The sequence below is a fragment of the Mercenaria mercenaria genome, chromosome 5, assembly GCF_021730395.1.
Source record: "Mercenaria mercenaria strain notata chromosome 5, MADL_Memer_1, whole genome shotgun sequence".
In the NCBI taxonomy this organism is placed as follows: Eukaryota; Metazoa; Mollusca; class Bivalvia; order Venerida; family Veneridae; genus Mercenaria; species Mercenaria mercenaria.
This window is the reverse complement of record NC_069365.1, coordinates 61,936,257-61,954,479: the sequence shown is the minus strand read 5'-3', so window position 1 is coordinate 61,954,479 and position 18,223 is coordinate 61,936,257. Positions and strand designations below refer to the sequence as shown.

At 38.9% G+C, this 18,223-nt stretch overlaps 1 protein-coding gene across 4 annotated transcripts in view; it reads left to right on the top strand.

Moving 5' to 3' along the window:
• Positions 1-18,223, top strand: part of LOC123557395 (probable phosphoglycerate kinase) — a 320,014-nt gene that overhangs the window by 46,765 nt on the left and 255,026 nt on the right. For all 4 annotated transcript variants that reach the window (XR_008371027.1, XM_045348838.2, XM_045348839.2 and 1 more), the window contains exon 3: positions 15,415-15,567. Coding sequence is in view for 3 of the 4 variants with exons in the window: in XM_045348838.2 (XP_045204773.1) it covers positions 15,415-15,567 (153 nt within the window). In the remaining variant the exon portion in view is untranslated. The remainder of the gene's footprint in view (positions 1-15,414; positions 15,568-18,223) is intronic.

Here is an 18,223-nt window from a genome sequence, read left to right as displayed (position 1 = left end):
GTGCACAAGCTTTTGGTAGGTTAAATAATGTTTTGAAGTTTTCACACAAACTTTTCTTCTTGCGGTTGTAAACGCTTCATAAAAAAGCAGCCGCGCACCAATCCTTCAATGTATCATCTTTTTTCATTGGATATTTCAGAATTTCTAGCCAATGGAAAAAATCCTTATAAAAGCCATAAAAAAAACATGCCAAAACGAACAGTAACTGTCACTATTTTCTGTTGCGCAGTAAAAACATGCCATACGGAGTTACTTCCCTTCTGGTTCACGCTAACTTAATACTGCTATTTTCAAATAAAAATTGGTTTGATTTGTAATACCTATTTTTCAGTTTCTTTTGATAATTTGTTACTTATATATTAAAACTAAGCTCTAAAATTGTTCAAATTTCAGTAGAAAATTGTGGTTTCTTGAATTAAATTGATGTTACCATGGAAACGAAACCCGTGACCTATATATCTAAATATAAAATTCAAAAGCGTTGACACTGGTCTATTTAACCTTTAGCATGCTAGATAAATTGTCGTCTGCTGGAAATGTCGTCTGCTAAAATTGTAAAGTTCATTCAATTTGCTCCAAAATTGGAAGAAATATTGTCAGAGTAGCAAACAGCTTGGAACCTGATCAGACGCCGATTAAATCGGCGTCTGATCTGGTTCCAAGCTGTTTGCAAAGGCTGTTAAATTCGCCTGCAGCAGGCTAAGGGTTAAGGAACACTGCTTTGGCTTTTTATTTTCATTTCAACAATATCCATAATAATAATAGCAGTCTGCAGAACGATTTTCCATAAAAAATGTCAGACCAGGGGTATTGCTGTAAGTATTTTAAGCTGTGAAATTTGTTTAAATAAATGCAAATAACTCGAAAATATTACCTACGTTAGAAATAAAATGTTTTTAAAGCTGCATTAACAAGAAATATAATCTTATTTATTATTTTTTATAAGAAATTACGATAAAAAGCAAGATATAAGCTATTTTAAACATCTCTGTTGCCATGGTTACTTTTAACTTTAAGAAAAATAGGGTACCATGTAAAATGCTTGGTATTTTGCTAATAATGTTGCCCAAATATTCCATGTTGGTCATAAACAGAATGGCACTGAAGCCGTCGAAAAACCTGTTTTCATACATAGTTGTTTAAAAATGAGAGATAATGCATTACCATGGAAACACGAGTCCCGCGACATATACATTTTAAGCTTATATTAGAAAGCTAACCTGCATACTAGTAAAATTATTAATCATGCAGACTTCTACAGATAACAATGAAACCATTGTAAATACACCGAAAACTGTTAAATATACGTATTTTCCTTCTTCTTTCTATATAAAATACCTTTGGAGGGTCATGTACTTCAAACCTGTGTTGTGGGGAATAAAAATTTTGTTTACTTAACGCTGTCTTTTTGAACAGTCTGACTATACGTTCGTTTAATAGTTTGCTTGGAAGCAGTGGTTAGCAGATTACTAGTAGTAAACTACTACGTCAGAATTACTGACACGTCAGGATGACACCACCCTTTACTTAGAAAGGGAAAATAAAAACACAAATACTGAATAAATTTGAAAACCAACCAAATTTTTACTTATCTTTCTAAACTAATACAGTCGAAACTCGGTATCTCAAACTCGCTTACCTCGAAATTCCGCTTAAGTCAAGGAATTTTTCAAGTCCCGTCAAATTTCCTTCTTTATATATGTAATTCAACTTCGGTTATGTCAAAATTTTACTTACCGAGACTCCGGATGTGTCGAAAGGGATTTTCAGTCCCGTCAATAAAATTCAAGTGCATTGTAAACCGGTGTAACAGCCCAGTTTTTCCCCCAGTCAGTTCTTTCCCCGGGGAAAAAACTGAGTCAGTTTCTCCCCCCCCCCCCTAGTCAGTTTTTTCCCCCCTTGGAATAAGTTTTCTGATAGGGAAAGAAACTGACTAGTTAGTCAGATTTTTCCCCAAGGAAAAAACTGACTAGGCAGTTCTTTCCCCCTAGTCAAGTTTTCCCTTCAAATACTGGATTCTTTCGGTATTGTTATTTGGGATACAAGTGTCTATTCATTTTCCATTTAAATTTCAGATGAAACTGGTATTGTTTTTCATTTGAATAAACCTATATGTTTCTTTTTTTGTAACTTCAGTCAATGTTTTTTTTTGTCAAATCAAATTTTTAAACTTCTGTTTGATTGCCATTACTATTTAATATCTGTCAGTTGCGGGGAAGAAATTGACTAGTCAGTCCTGTCCCCCTTGCATATACTTGACCTATCAGGTGGGGGAAAAAATTGACCAGTCAGTTCTTTCCCCCCAAGCCAGTACTTGACCTGTCAGGTGGGGGAAGAAATTGGCCAGTCAGTTCTTTCCCCCCTAGCCAGTACTTGACCTGTCGGTAGGGGAGAAAAAACTGACCTGTCAGTTCTTTCCCTCCTAGCATATACTTGACCTGTCAGGTGGGGGAAGAAATTGACTAGTCAGTTCTTTCCCCCCTAGCATATACTTGACCTATCAGGTGTGGGAAAAATTGACCGGTCAGTTCTTTCCCCCCCTAGCCAGTACTTGACCTTGCGGGTGGGGAGAAGAAATTGACCGGTCAGTCCTTTCCCTCCTAGCATATACTTGACCTATCAAGTGGGGGAAGAAATTGACCAGTCAGTTCTTTCCCCCCAGCATATATTTCACCTATCAGGTGGGGGAAGAAATTGACCAGTCAGTTCTTTCCCCCCTAGCATATAGGTGGGGAAAGAAATTGACTAGTCAGTTCTTTTCCCTCTTGCATATACTTGACCTATCAGGTGGGGGAAGAAATTGACCGGTTAGTTCTTTCCCCCCTAGCCAGTACTTGGCCTGTCGGGTGGGGAGAAGAAATTGACTGGTCATTTCTTTCCCCCCTTGCATATACTTGACCTATCAGGTGGGGGAAGAAATTGACTAGTCAGTTCTTTCCCCCCTTGCATTATACTTGAACTGTCAGGTGGGGGAAAAAATTGACCGGTCAGTTCTCCCCCCCCTAGCATTATACATGAACTATCAGGTGGGGGAAGAAATTGACTAGTCAGTTCTTTCACCCCAAGTCAGTACTTGACCTGTCAGGTAGGGGAAGAAATTGGCCTGTCAGTTCTTTCCCCCCAGTCAGTACTTGACCTGTCAAATGGAGAGAAGAAATTGACCAGTCAGTTGATTCCCCCTAGCATATACTTGACCTATCAGGTGGGGGAAGAAATTGACTGGTCAGTTCTTTCCACCCTTGCATATACTTGACCTATCAGGTGGGGGAAGAAATTGACTAGTCAGTTCTTTCCCCCCATGCATATACTTGACCTATTAGGTGGGGGAAAAAATTGACCGGTCAGTTCTTTCCCCCCTAGCATTATACTTGAACTGTCAGGTGGGGGAAGAAATTGACTAGTCAGTTCTTTCCCCCCTAGCCAGTACTTGACCTGTCAGGTGGGGGAAGAAATTGGCCTGTCAGTTCTTTCTCCCCAGTCAGTACTTGACCTGTCGAATGGAGAGAAGAAATTGACCGGTCAGTTGATTCCCCCTAGCATATACTTAACCTATCAGGTGGGAGAAGAAATTGACTGGTCAGTTCTTTCCCCCCAAGCCAGTACTTGACTTGTCAGGTGGGGGAAGAAATTGACTAGTCAGTTTTTCTTCATGAATTTTGGTCAGAATGATTGCCTTGATAAAATCTAGGTCGAGTTTGAACAATGGTCATCTAGGGTCAAAAACTAGGTCATATCTAAGAAAATGCTTGTTTTATCGCAAGAGACCAATTTTTTGGTCCAATCTTAATGAAAATTGGTCAGAATATTTGTTTCCATGAAATCACTAGGTCAAACATGTTTTACACTGTTATGGAGTGTTTCTTAGGTGAGCGACCTAGGGCCATCTTGGCCCTCTTGTTTTTTTTTCATTTTTAATTTTCAATCCATGTTTATAATCAGCATGTGAAATTTTGTTTCCTCTCCTGTTCCCCTGCACCCCACCCCCTAAAAAAATAAATATATACATATATCTATATATAGATATATATATTTCCATCCTTTTTTTTTTTTTTTTTTTTTAAATGTTCAAACCTTCAACATGTTAAGTTGTGACTGCACAAACCTTGCCCTCAGCCATGTTCAAGATATCTTATCTGTGTTCTCTTAAGGACATCTGATCTTTTAAGTTCAAATGAACTTGTAAAACAGCAACACCTGGTGCCAAACCTCTCAAAGACAATATTTCATTCCAGTTAAACTTCAAGCTCACATTTCAATTAACTGCATTTAATTTTAAAAGCTAAGCTTATTACAGTAAGCATATCCCATTCAAAATAAATTCTTTAGTCCGGATCAAAGTATCATACATTTATTGTGTACTCTTTAATTATGTCTCCCCCAGGAGACATATTGTTTTTGCCCTGTCCGTCCGTCCGTCCGTCTGTCCGTCCGTCCGTCCGTCCTTCCGTCCGTCCGTACGTCACACTTCATTTCCGAGCAATAACTGGAGAACCATTTGACCTAGAACCTTCAAACTTCATAGGGTTGTAGGGCTGATGGAGTAGACGACCCCTATTGTTTTTGGGGTCACTCCGTCAAAGGTCAAGGTCACAGGGGCCTGAACATTGAAAACCATTTCCGATCAATAACTAGAGAACCACTTGACCCAGAATGTTGAAACTTCATAGGATGATTGGCCATGAAGAGTAGATGACCCCTATTGATTTTGGGGTCACTCTGTCAAAGGTCAAGGTCACAGGGGCCTGAATATTGAAAACCATTTCCGATCAATAACTAGAGAACCACTTGACCCAGAATGTTGAAACTTCATAGGATGATTGATCATGAAGAGTAGATGACCCCTATTGATTTTGGGGTCACTCCATTAAAGGTCAAGGTCACAGGGGCCTGAACATGGAAAACCATTTCCGATCAATAACTAGAGAACCACTTGACCCAGAATGTTGAAACTTCATAGGATGATTGTACATGCAAAGTAGATGACCCCTATCGATTTTGGAATCACTCCATTAAAGGTCAAGGTCACAGGAGCCTGAACATTGAAAACCATTTCCGGTCAGTAACTTGAGAACCACTTGACCCAGAATGTTGAAAGTTAATAGGATGATTGGTCTTGCAGAGTAGATGACCCCTAATGATTTTGGGGTCACTCTGTTAAAGGTCAAGGTCACAGGGGCCTAAACATGAAAAACCATTTCCAATCAATAACTTGAGAACCTCTCAACGCAGAATGTTGAAACTTCATAGGATGATTGTTCATGCAGAGTAAATGACCCCTATTGTTTTTGGGGTCACTTCGTTAAGGTCAAGGTCACAGAGGCCTGAACATTGATAACCAGTTCTGATCAATAAATAAAGGTCAAGGTCACAGTGGCCTGTTCATGTAAAATCATTTTTTTGAAATAACTTGAGAACCACTTGACCTACAATGTTGAAACTTAATAGGATGATTGGACATGCAGAGTAGATGACCCCTATTTATTTTGAGGTCACTTGATCAAAGGTCAAGGTCACAGGAGCCTGAACAGTGACTTGAGATCCACTAGGCCAAGAGTGTTGAAATTTAGCGGGATGTCTGGACATGCCAAGTAGATGATCCCTATTGCAGCTAACCATCAGTGTCTCTTTGACTTTCGCTCCTGACCCCTATTGACTTCTTGCCTAAAGGACTTTGCATTTGGGGAGACATGCGCTTTTTAGCCCACCATCATCAGATGGTGGGCTATTAAAATCACTCTGCGTCCGTGGTCCGTCCGTCCGTCATTCCGTCCGTCCATCCGTCCGTCCGTCCGTTAACAATTTCTCGTTATCGCATCTCCTCAGAAACTACTGGGGGGATTTTGACCAAACTTTGTCAGAATGATGTATTGGTACCCTAGTTGTGTCCCCCTGAAAATCAGACTAGTTCAACAATTTATGAGTGAGTTATGGCCCTTTGTTTATTTCTATAATTTACATAGATTTATATATGGAAAAACTTTGAAAACCTTCTTGTCCAAAACCACAGGGCCTAGGGCTTTGATATTTGGTTTGAAGCATCATCTAGTGGTCCTCTACCAAGATGATTCAAATTATTCTCGGGGGTCAAATATAGCCCCGCCCTGGGGGTCACATGGTTTATATAGACTTATATAGGGAAAAACTTTGAAAAACCTCTTGTCCAGAACCACAGGGCCTAGGGCTTTGATATTTTGTATGTGACATCATCTAGTGGTCTTCGACTAAGATTGTTCAAATTATACCCCGAGGGTCAAATATGGCCCCGCCCAGGGGGTCATATGGTTTACATAGACTAATATAGGGAAAAACTTTGAAAATCTTCTTGTCCAAACCACAAAGCCTAGGGCTTTGATATTTGTAATGTAGCATCATCTAGTGGTTCTCTACCAAGTTTGTTCAAATTATCCCCCTGGGGTCAAATATGGCCCCGCCCCGGGGGTCACATGCTTCATATAGACTTATATAGGGAAAAGCTTTTAAAATCTTCTTGTCAATAACTACAACATTCAAACTTGGACCACATGTATATTTTTGAGTGGCAGATGAACCTTGACATGAGTTGACCTTAATTTTGACCTAGTGACCTACTTTCACATTTCTGTTGCTACAGCCTTCAAATTTGGACGACATGCATAGTTTTGTGCACCGGAAAAAACTTTGACCTTGATTTTGACCTTGTGACCTACTTTCACATTTTTGAAGGTACAGGCGTCAAATTTGGACCATATGCATAGTTCCGTGTTTTAAAATGAAATTTGACATTGATTTTGAACTAGTGACCTACTTTCACATTTCTCAAGCTACAGCCTTCAAATTTGGACCACCTGCATAGTTTTGTGTATCGAAAAAACTTTGACCTTGACATTGACCTGGTGACCTACTTTCACATTTTTAAAGGTACAGTCTTCAAATTTGGACCACATGCATAATTTTGGTTTCGAAATGAAATTTGACATTGATTTTGACCTAATGACCTACTTTCACATTTTCTCAAGCTATACAGCCTTCAAATTGGGACCACATGCATAGTTTTGTGCACCAGAAAACACTTTGACCTTGACATTGACCAAGTGACCTACTTTCACATTTTTTGTAGGTACAGGCTTCAGATTCGGATCACATGCATAGTTTCATGTTCGGAAATGAAATTTGACCTTGATTTTGACCTAGTGACCTACTTCCACATTTCTCAAGCTACAGCCTTCAAATTTTGACCACATGCATAGTTTTGTGTATCGAAAAAACTTTGACCTTGACATTGACCTAGTGACCTACTTTCACATTTTTGAAGGTACAGGCTTCAAATTTGGACCACATGCATAGTTTTGTGTTTCGAAATGAAATTTGACCTTGATTTTGACCCAGTGACCTACTTTCACATTTCTCAAGCTACAGCCTTCAAATTTGGACCATATGCATGGTTTTATGTACCGAAACAAACTTTGACCTTTACATTGACCTAGTGACCTACTTTCACATTTCTCAAGCTACAGCTTTCGAATTTGAACCACATACACAGTGTTGTGTACGGAAATGAAATTTGACCTTGAGCTTGTCAATAAGTCTTGAAATTTGGAACACTCAAAAATGGCACATTGGTGGGCGCCAAGATCACTCTGTGATCTCTTGTTTACAAAAGCATTTTCTAGTTAAACATTTGTTTTCTGTTAAATTGATTTTGACTAATGAAATTATTTGTTTCTTATTAACATCCTTAACTTTTTGCTGGATATATCTTTTTGCCATTCCTCACCACAAACCCTTTCGGCGGGGGATACCAATTCATCGAATTTGCTTGTTCCTATTTAATTTCACACAATTTACAGTCATGCAGGCCACCATTTTTCATGCGTCTGGTGATCTTGATCAAACAAAACCTCTACCTTACAGTTAAACTTTTTATTTTTAGCTCACCTGAGCACAAAGTGCTCGGGGTGAGCTATTGTGAATGCTCACCGTCCGGCATCCGGCCGTCCGTCCGTCCACACTTTCCTTTAAACAATATCTCCTCATAAACCACTAAGCCAATTTCATCCAAACTTCACAGGAATGTTCCTTGGGTGAAGCTCTACGAAAATTGTTCAAAGAATTGAATTCCATGCAGAACTCTGGTTGCCATGGCAACCGAAAGGAAAAACTTTAAAAATCTTCTTCTCAAAAATCAGAAGCCCTAGAGCTTAGATATTTGGTGTGAAGCATTGCCTAGTAGACCTCTACCAATTTTATTCAAATCATGACCCCGGGGTCAAAATTGACCCTGCCCCAGGGGTCACTTGATTTTACATAGGAAAATGTTAAAAAATCTTCTTCTCAAAAACCAGAAGCCCTAGAGCTTAGATATTTCACATGTAGCATTGATTTTACATAGGAAAATCTTCAAAAAATTTCTAAAAATAATCCTGAGGGCCTAGAGCTTAGATATTTGACATGTAGCATTGCCTAGTGGACCTCTGCAAAATTTGTTGAAATCATGACCCTGGGGTAAAAATTGACTTGTAGCATTGCCTAGTGGACCTCTACTAAAGTTTTTCAAATCATGATTCCGGGGTCAAAATTGACCCTGCCCCAGGGGTCACTTGATTTTACATAGGAAAATCTTCAAAATTTTTCTAAAAAATAAACCAGAAGGCCTACAGCTTAGATATTTCACATGTAGCATTGCCTAAAGGACCTCTACAAAATTTATTGAAATCATGACCCCTGGGGTCAAAATTGACCCCGCCCCAGGGGTCACTTGATTTTACATAGGAAAATCTTCAAAAATTTTCTGAAAATAAACCAGAAGGCCTATATCTTAGATATTTCACATGTAACATTGCCTAGTAGACTTCTACAAAATTTGTTCAAATCATGACCCCGCCGCAGGGTATACTTGATTGTACATCGGAAAATCTAAAAAAATTCTAAAAATCATCAGTTTGACATTTGAAACATGTAGCTCATATTACTCTGGTGAGCGATGCAGGGTCATCATGACCCTCTTGTTGACAGTAGCAGTTATGGACGGTTGGCGGGTAAAATGAAAGTACTGAAAATGCCTTTTATTTTCATTCTGTTTTGTCAAAAAATAGGGTTGGCGATCCCGTAAACCAGAAAATAAAAAAATGCTGGCCTAAGCGGAGTATTACAATAAACGGTATTCAAATATGTGGAATTGTCTGTACTGACCTTATTATGTAATTACAACATATAAAGTCTAAAAGCAATGTCAGAGGAAAGAATATGGCTTTCAAAGTAATGGAAATATATTTCTAGCTTGACTGTAAGAAGTATGGAGAGCTGTCCTACTCGACCCAGCGTCGGCATCAGCGTCCTTCTGCATCTGCACCTTGGTTCTTCCACTTTATCTCTGTAATTATGTCTCCCCACCCTCTGGGGGAGACATATTGTTTTGCCCTGTCCGTCCGTCTGTACGTCACACTTCATTTCCGATCAATAAGTGGAGAACCATTTGACCTAGAACCTTCAAACTTCATAGGGTGGCAGGACTTATGGAGTAGACGACCCCTGTTGTTTTTGGGGTCACTCCGTCAAAGGTCAAGGTCACAGGAACCTGAACATGGAAAACCATTTCCGATCAATAACTTGAGAACCACTTGACCCAGAATGTTGAAACTTCATAGGATGATTGATCATGAAGAGTAGATTACCCCTATTGATTTTGGGTTCACTGTGTTAAAGGTCAAGGTCATGGGGGCCCGAACAAGGAAAACCATTTCCGGTCAGTAACTTGAGAACCACCTGACCCAGAATGTTGAAACTTCATAGGATGATTGGTCATGCAGAGGAGATGACCCCTATTTATTTTAGGGTCACTCTATTAAAGGTCAAGGTCACAGGGTGCTGAACGTGGAAAACCATTTCCGGTCATTAACTTTAGAAACACTTAACTCAGAATGTTGAAACTTCATAGGATGATTGGACATGCAGACTAGATTACCCTTATTGATTTTAGGGTCACTTGATCAAAGGTCAAGGTCACATGGGCCTGAACATGGAAAACAAATTCCATTCAGAAACTTGAGAACCACTTGACCCAGAATGTTGAAACTTCAAAGGATGATTGGTCATGCAGAGTAGATGACCCCTATTGATTTTGGGGTCACTCTGTTAAAGGTCAAGGTCAAAGGGGCCTGAACATGAAAAACCATTTCCAATCAATAGCTTGAGAACCACTTGACCAAGAATGTTGAAACTTCATAGGATGATTTGACATGCAGAGTAGATGACCCCTATTGATTTTGGGGTCACTCATTAAAGTTCAAGGTCACAGGGGTCTGAACATGGAAGGGAGGCATATAGTTTTTGAACCGTCTGTCCGTCTGTCAGTCTGTCTGTCTGTCAGTCTGTCCGCAATTTTCGTGTCGGGTCCATATCTTTGTCATCGATGGATGGATTTTCAAATAACTTGGCATGAATGTGTACCACAGTAAGACGACGTGTCGCGCGCAAGACCCAGGTCCGTAGCTCAAAGGTCAAGGTCACACTTAGACATTAAAGGATAGTGCATTGATGGGCGTGTCCGGTCCATATCTTTGTCATCGATGGATGGATTTTCAAATAACTTGGCATGAATGTGTACCACAGTAAGACGACGTGTCACGCGCAAGACCCGGGTCCGTAGCTCAAAGGTCAAGGTCACATTTAGACGTTAAAGATCATTCTTCATGATAGTGCATTGATGGGCGTGTCCGGTCAATATCTTTGTCATTCATGTATGGATTTTAAAATACTACGCATGAATGTGTGACACAGTAAGACGACGTGTCGCGCGCAAGACCCAGCTCCGTAGGTCAAAGGTCCTAAACTCTAACATCGGCCATAACTATTCATTCAAAGTGTCATCGGGGGCATGTGTCAATCCTATGGAGACAGCTCTTGTTTACAAAAGCATCTTCTAGTTAATGTATTTGTTTCAAACTTAAAGTAGTTATTCCACATCATCACTCACATCATAAGGCACAAGGCCCATAACTCTTGCACCAATATTTCATGAATTATCCCCCTTTTTACTTAGAATTTTAGGTTAAAGTTTTGGTGTACGTTCACTCTATCTCAGTTATTACTGAATGGATTTGATTCAAACTTAAAGTAGTTGTTCCACATCATCACCCACATCATTTGACACATGGGCCATAACTCTAGCACCAATATTTTATGAATTATCCCACTTTTTACTTTAGATTTAAGGGTAAAGTTTTGATGCACGTTTACTCTATTTCTATTGTTAGCTCACCTGTCACATAGTGACAAGGTGAGCTTTTGTGATCGCGCAGCATCCGTCGTGCGAGCGTGCGTGCGAGCGTGCGTGCGTTCATGCGTGCATAAACTTTTGCTTGTGACCACTCTAGAGGTTACATTTTTCATGGGATCTTTATGAAAGTTAATCAGAATGTTCACCTTGATGATATCTAGGTCAAGTTCGAAACTGGGTCACGTGCAGTCAAAAACTAGGTCAGTAGGTCTAAAAATAGAAAAACCTTGTGACCTCTCTAGAGGCCATATTTTTCAATGGATCTTCATGAAAATTGGTGAGAGTGTTCATCTTGATAATATCTAGGTCAAGTTCGAAACTGGGTTACGTCCGATCCGAAACTAGGTCAGTAGGTCAAATAATAGAAAAACCTTGTGACCTCTCTAGAGGTCATATTTTTCATGGGATCTGCATGAAAATTGGTGAGAATGTTCATCTTGATAATATCTAGGTCAAGTTCGAAACTGGGTCAACTACGATCAAAAACTAGGTCAGTAATTCAAATAATAGAAAATCCTTGTGACCTCTCTAGAGGTCATATTTTTCATGGGATCTGCATGAAAAATGGTCAGAATGTTCATCTTGATGATATGTAGGTCCAATTCGAAACTGGGTCACGTCCAATCCAAAACTAGGTCAGTAGGTCAAATAATAGAAAATCCTTGTGCCCTCTGTAGAGGCCGTATTTTTCATGGGATCTGCATGAAAATTGATCAGAATGTTCATCTTGATGATATCTAGGTCAAGTTCAAAACTGGGTCAACTGCGGTCAAAAACTAGGTCAGTAGGTCAAATAATAGAAAATCCTTGGGACCTGTCTAGAGGTCATATTTTTCATGGGATCTGCATGAAAGTTGGTCACAATGTTCATCTTGATGATATCTAGGTCAAGTTCGAAACTGGGTCACATCTGGTCCAAAACTAGGTCAGTAGGTCAAATAATAGAAAAACCTTGTGACCTCTCTAGAGGTCATATTTTTCATTGGATCTGCATGAAAATTGGTCAGAATGTTCATCTTGAAAATATCTAGGTCAAGTTTGAAACTGGGTCACATGCGGTTATAAACTAGGTCAGTGAGTCAAATAATAAAAAACCTTGTGACCACCCTAGAGGCCATATTTTTCATGGGATCTGTATGAAAGTTGGTCTGAATGTTCATCTTGATGATATCTAGGTCAGTTTTGAAACCGGGTCAACTGTGGTCAAAAACTAGGTCACTAGGTCTAAACATAGAAAAACCTTTTGACCTCTCTAGAGGCCATATTTTTCAACGGATCTTCATGAAAATTGTTGAGAATGTTCACCTTGGATGATATCTAGGCCAAGTTCGAAACTGGGTCACATGCGGTCAAAAACTAGGTCAGTAGGTCTAAAAATAGAAAAACCTTGTGACCTCTCTGGAGGCCATAATTTTTCATGAGGTCTTCATGAAAATTGGTGAGAATGTTCACCTTGATGATATCTAGGTGAAGTACAAAACAGGAAACTGGGTCACATGCCTTTAAAAACTAGGTCATTATGTAAAATAATAGAAAAACCTTGTGACCTCTAGAGGCCATATTTTTCAATGGATCTTCATAAAAATTGGTCAGAATTTTTATCTTGATGATATCTAGTTCAGGTTCAGAACTAGGTCACATGAGCTCAAAAACTAGGTCACTATGTCAAATAATATAATATAATATAACGACGTCATACTCAGTTCATGTGGGGACAGGTGAGCGATTCAGGACCATCATGGTCCCCTTGTTACCAAATGGATTAGATTCAAACTTAAAAATGTTATTCCACATCATGATGAACATCATATGACACAAGAGACATAACTCTTGCACCAATATATTTCATGTATTATGTCCCCTTTTTGCTTAGAATTGCACTTTGATTTTGGTGCTTTTTCACCATATCTCTGTAGTTATATAATGTAACTGAATGGAATTGATTCAAACTTAAAAAGGTTGTTCCACATCATCACCCACACCATATGACACAAGATCCACAATGCTAGCACCAATATGTTGTGTGCTATGCCCTCTTTTAAGGTCACCAGGTGAGCTATTGTGACCGCTTGATTTCCGTCGTCAGTCGTGCATCGTGCGTAGTGCGTTGTGTGTCAACAATTTCTAAAAAAAATTTCTTCTTGAAAACCACTGGGCAGAATTACACCAAACTTCACAGGAATGATCCTTGGGTGGCCCCCTTTTAAAATTGTTCAAAGAATTGAATTCCATGCAGAACTCTGGTTGCCATGGCAACCGAAAGGAAAAACTTTAAAAATCTTCTTATCCAAAACCACAGGGCCTAGGGCTTTGATATCTGGTGTGTAGCATCATCTAGTGGTCCTCTACCAAAATTGTTCAAATTATCCCCCTAGGGCCAAATATGGCCCTGCCACGGGGGTCACATGGTTTATATAGATTTATATACGGAAAACTTTGAAAATCTTCTTGTACAAAACTACATGGCCTAGGGCTTTGATATTTGGTATGTAGCATCATCTAGTGGTCCTCTACCAAGATTATTCAAATTATCCCCCTCGGGTCAAATATGGCCCCGCCCTGGGGTCCCAAGTTTTACATAGACTTATATAGGAAAAAAAGTTTAAAAATCTTCTTGTCTGAAATCACAACACTTTGACCTTTGATATTTGGTTTATAGCATTGTCTTATGGTCTTCAACCAAAATTGTTCAAATTGTACCCCTTAGGTGAAAAGAGACCCTGCCCTGGGGGTCCCAAGTTTTATATAGTTTTGTTTTGTTTGTTTGTTTTGGGTTTAACGCCGTTTTTCAACAGTATTTCAGTCATGTAACGGCGGGCAGTTAACCTAACCAGTGTTCCTGGGTTCTGTACCAGTACAAACCTGTTCTCCGCAAGTAACTGCCAACTTCCCCACATGAATTATCAGAGGTGGAGGACTAATGATTTCAGACACAATGTCGTTTATCAAATAGTCACGGAGAACATACGCCCCGCCCGAGGATCGAACTCGCGACCCCGCGATCCGTAGACCAACGCTCTTACAAGTTTTATATAGACTTGTATAGGAAAAAGCTTTAAAAATCTTCTTGTCTGAAACCATTCGACCTAGGCTTTTGATATTTGGTATGGTGCATTGTGTAGTAGTCCTCTACTAAAATTGTTCAGATTATGCCCCTGGGGTTAAAAGAGGCCCCGCCCTTGGGTCACTTAATTATTATGTGAGTTATATAGGAAAAATACTTAAAAAATCATCTGATCCTATTGCCTAGACTGTTTAATTATAATTACTTGATGACCCCAAGTAATATGATGTCACTTGACTGTGACCTTGACCTACTGACCTACTTTCTTGTTTTTTAAGATACAGCCTTGAAATTTTGATGACATACACAGTTTTGCACACAATTCGTAAAACTGAATTTCATTGACCATGAATGTGACCTACTGACTTTCTTAATATTTTATCATCAGTTTGACATTTGAAACATGTAGCTCATATTACTCAGGTGAGCGATCCAGGGTCATCATGACCCTCTTGTTTCTTATATTTCAGGTTCAAGTAGTGATGCACTTTTGTTCTATCTCAGTTATTACCAAATAGATTTTATTCAAACTTTAAGTGGTTAGGCTACATAATTTGTGACATTATATGACACAGAGTGCATTACTGTTGCAGAAAGTTTGCATTAATTATGTCCTTTTTATACTCATTAAATATTTTGATACACTTTATCTTTATCTCTGTTATTACTCAATACATTTGACACAGATATCTTAAGCTATTGTCCAATATCTTTATCCACATTGGAGTCATAACACTCCAGTGACAGCTCCAGCTTCCTCAGATGTGACCAGTTTCACTATCCAGCATCGAAATAGTCATTTTAGCGTGCTGTCTCTTGTGACAGCTCTTGTTTTATAATCTGACTTGGAGCCAGAAATTTTTTTTCAGTGATTTGGGAGTGAGGAAATTTTTTTTTCAATATGTTCAAGCAAGAATATTTTTTTCAAGCAAAACAAGTCAGGATTTAACCCCCACCCCCACCACCCCCCACACCCCTACCATTAACAAAATGGCTTACATGTTTGAAATAAAGTTATTCTGTTAAGTTTTTCGTCAGTTATTTAGATTTTAATTTTCTTACTCATTAAATTACTTTGATTTTTCTTTTATTTAAGAATTAAAGCGGCTGTGCCAACAATTAAGTATGTGCTTGACAAAGAAGCCAAATCTGTGGTGCTGATGAGCCATTTAGGTAGACCAGATGGGCGGAAACAGGACAAATACTCCATGAAACCTGTAACAGCAGAGTTAGAGAAAGAGCTAGGAAGGTATGTATTCATGCTTATTTTCTTTCCTAGTTCCAGTCAGATTCCAGTATTAATAGTTTCCAAACTTCGTTGCTTTTGGGGATCAGTGGTTCAAAGCTACAAGGACAAAAGGTAATTTCTATTAACTTGTTCATTTCTGTGCAATAGCAGTGGCTTTCAAACTTTACACAGTGACTAAGTTCCACTTGAAAAAGAACCTTGATTTTAAAGGTAAAAGTCACAGGCCCAGTGTAACTTGAAGCAACTTTCTTCATTTCTTGAGTTTCAGAAATAGGAACACATTTCAAACTTAAGATATGAAAAGGATCAGAAAATATCATAACACTGAGCCCATGACTAAGTACCACTAGAGGAAGGTCTCTGTTGTTTTGGGGGTAAGCTCAAGATATTTTTTCATGTTTTTGAAAGATGACCCATACCCTTGACATTTTGGTAAAAACTGAGGAAAAAAATAAAATGAAAGATACTTATTCTCAGATAGCAACTGAACAAAATCTGATAATCACTAGGACAATACAGTTTCTTAATAAATCTTCATTAATGCATGTAAAATGATTTACTACACAAAAGAGAATTATAAATAAGTTCAAGGTGAGCTGTTGTGATCACACACTATCTGTCTATCTGTCTGTCCTTCTATTGTCCTTGGACATTTCCTTTAAGAAACATCTCTGTAACTATCTGTTGGAAATTGATGAACTTCTTGGGATGCTCTTCCCAAATTGTTTTACGGTCTCACTTTGTTGCACTGATGGGTTATCAGAGTTAAAAGTAGAAAAATCTTCAAACAAAATCCCTTCTTAATTTTTAGCTCGGCTATTCGAAGAATAAGTAGAGCTGTTTTACTCAACACGGCGTTAGCGTCACACCTTGGTTAAGTTTTTCGTACCAGTCCACATTTTGACAAAACCTTTTGGCTTTGAAACTTTCAACACTTGTGTACCATCACCATGACCAGTATTAGACAAGTGTACACAACTCAATCAAGCATTTTGTCTGAATTATGACCCTTTTTAACTTACAAATCTCGGTACAGATTTTCGTACCAGTTTATATTTTGTGTTAACTGTTTGACATATGGCTTTGAAACTTTTATCACTTGTTTATTATGTCTCCCACCACACAGTGGTGTGGGAGACATATTGATTTACTCGTGTCTGTGTATCTGTCAGTCTGTCTGTGTGTCTGTCTGTCACAAAGCTTGTCTGCACTCTAAGTCAAACATTTCTCATCTGATCTTCACCAAACTTGAACAAAATGTGTTTGACCATAAGACCTCGGCCAAGTTAGATAACTAGCCAGATTGGCCCAGGCTCTTCGGAATTATGGCCCTTGACAATAATTAATGAATCAGACTCATAAAATGCTGAAGTATTCATTCTCAAACATGCACCAAAAACCATTCCCCTTGTCGGCACTCTTAAGTCGAACATTTCTATCCGATTTTCACCAAACTTGAACAAAATGTGTTTGCCCATAAGTCCTCGGCCAAGTTCGATAACTAGCCAAATCGGCCTAGGGTCTTCGGAATTATGGCGCTTGATAATAATTAATCACCTAGATTCATAAAAATGCTGAAGTATTCATTCTCAAACATGCACCAAAAACCATTCATCTTGTCCGCACTCTTAAGTCAAACATTTCTCATCTTCACCAAACTTGAATAAAATGTGTTTGACCATAAGTCCTTGGCTAAGTTCGATAACTAGCCCAATCGGCCCAGGCACTTCGGAATTATGGCCCTTCAATTACCGAAAATTGGCCTTTTTACTCTTGTCTGCACTCTAAGTCGAATATTTCTCATCTGATCTTCACCAAACTTGAACAAGATGTTTGTGACCATAAATCCTTGGCCAGGTTCGATAAATAGCCAAATTGGCATAGGCACTTCAAAATTATGGCCCTTGAATTACTGAAAATCTGCCTTTTTGCTCATTCTTCACCAAACTTGAGCAAAATGTGTTTGACCATAAATCCTCGACCAAGCTCAATAATTCGCCAAATCGCCCAAGGTATTTCAGAATTATGGCCCTTGATTTACCCAAAATCAGCCTTTTTACTCTTCAAAGGTATATTTATAGTGAGTAAACAGTATAAAAAGATTTAGATAATTAGGCAGTTGTGGGAGACATGCGCTTTTCTCAAAAGCAGCTCTAGTTATAACTGTCTTTTCTACCTGTAAGCAAGAGTACATAACTCTGTCAAGTATTTCGGCTGAATTATGTAACTTTTTGGACTTGGAAATTGGTTCAGTCTGTACAAGTCCCCGTTTTGTCAAAACTATTTGACATATGGCTTTGAAACTTTGAACACTTGTTTATTATGACAGTCTTTATCTGTAGGTAAGAGTACGTAACTCTGTCCAACCGCTAGAGCTAAAAATAGAAATATGTTTAAACGACTTCTTAACATGAACCGCTGGATTGATCTTCATCAAACTTAGTCTTTAGCATCATTATATGGTCCTCTATCAAGTTTGTTCAAATGGGGGCACTTGGCCCCATTTAAGGGCTGCTAGAGTTAAAAATAGAATACCTTTAAACGATTTCTTCTCATGAACCACTTGATGAATCTTCATGAAACTTGGTCTGTAGCATCGTTATATGGTCCTCTCCCAAATTTGTTCAAATGGGGGCACTTGGGCCCCTTTTAGGGT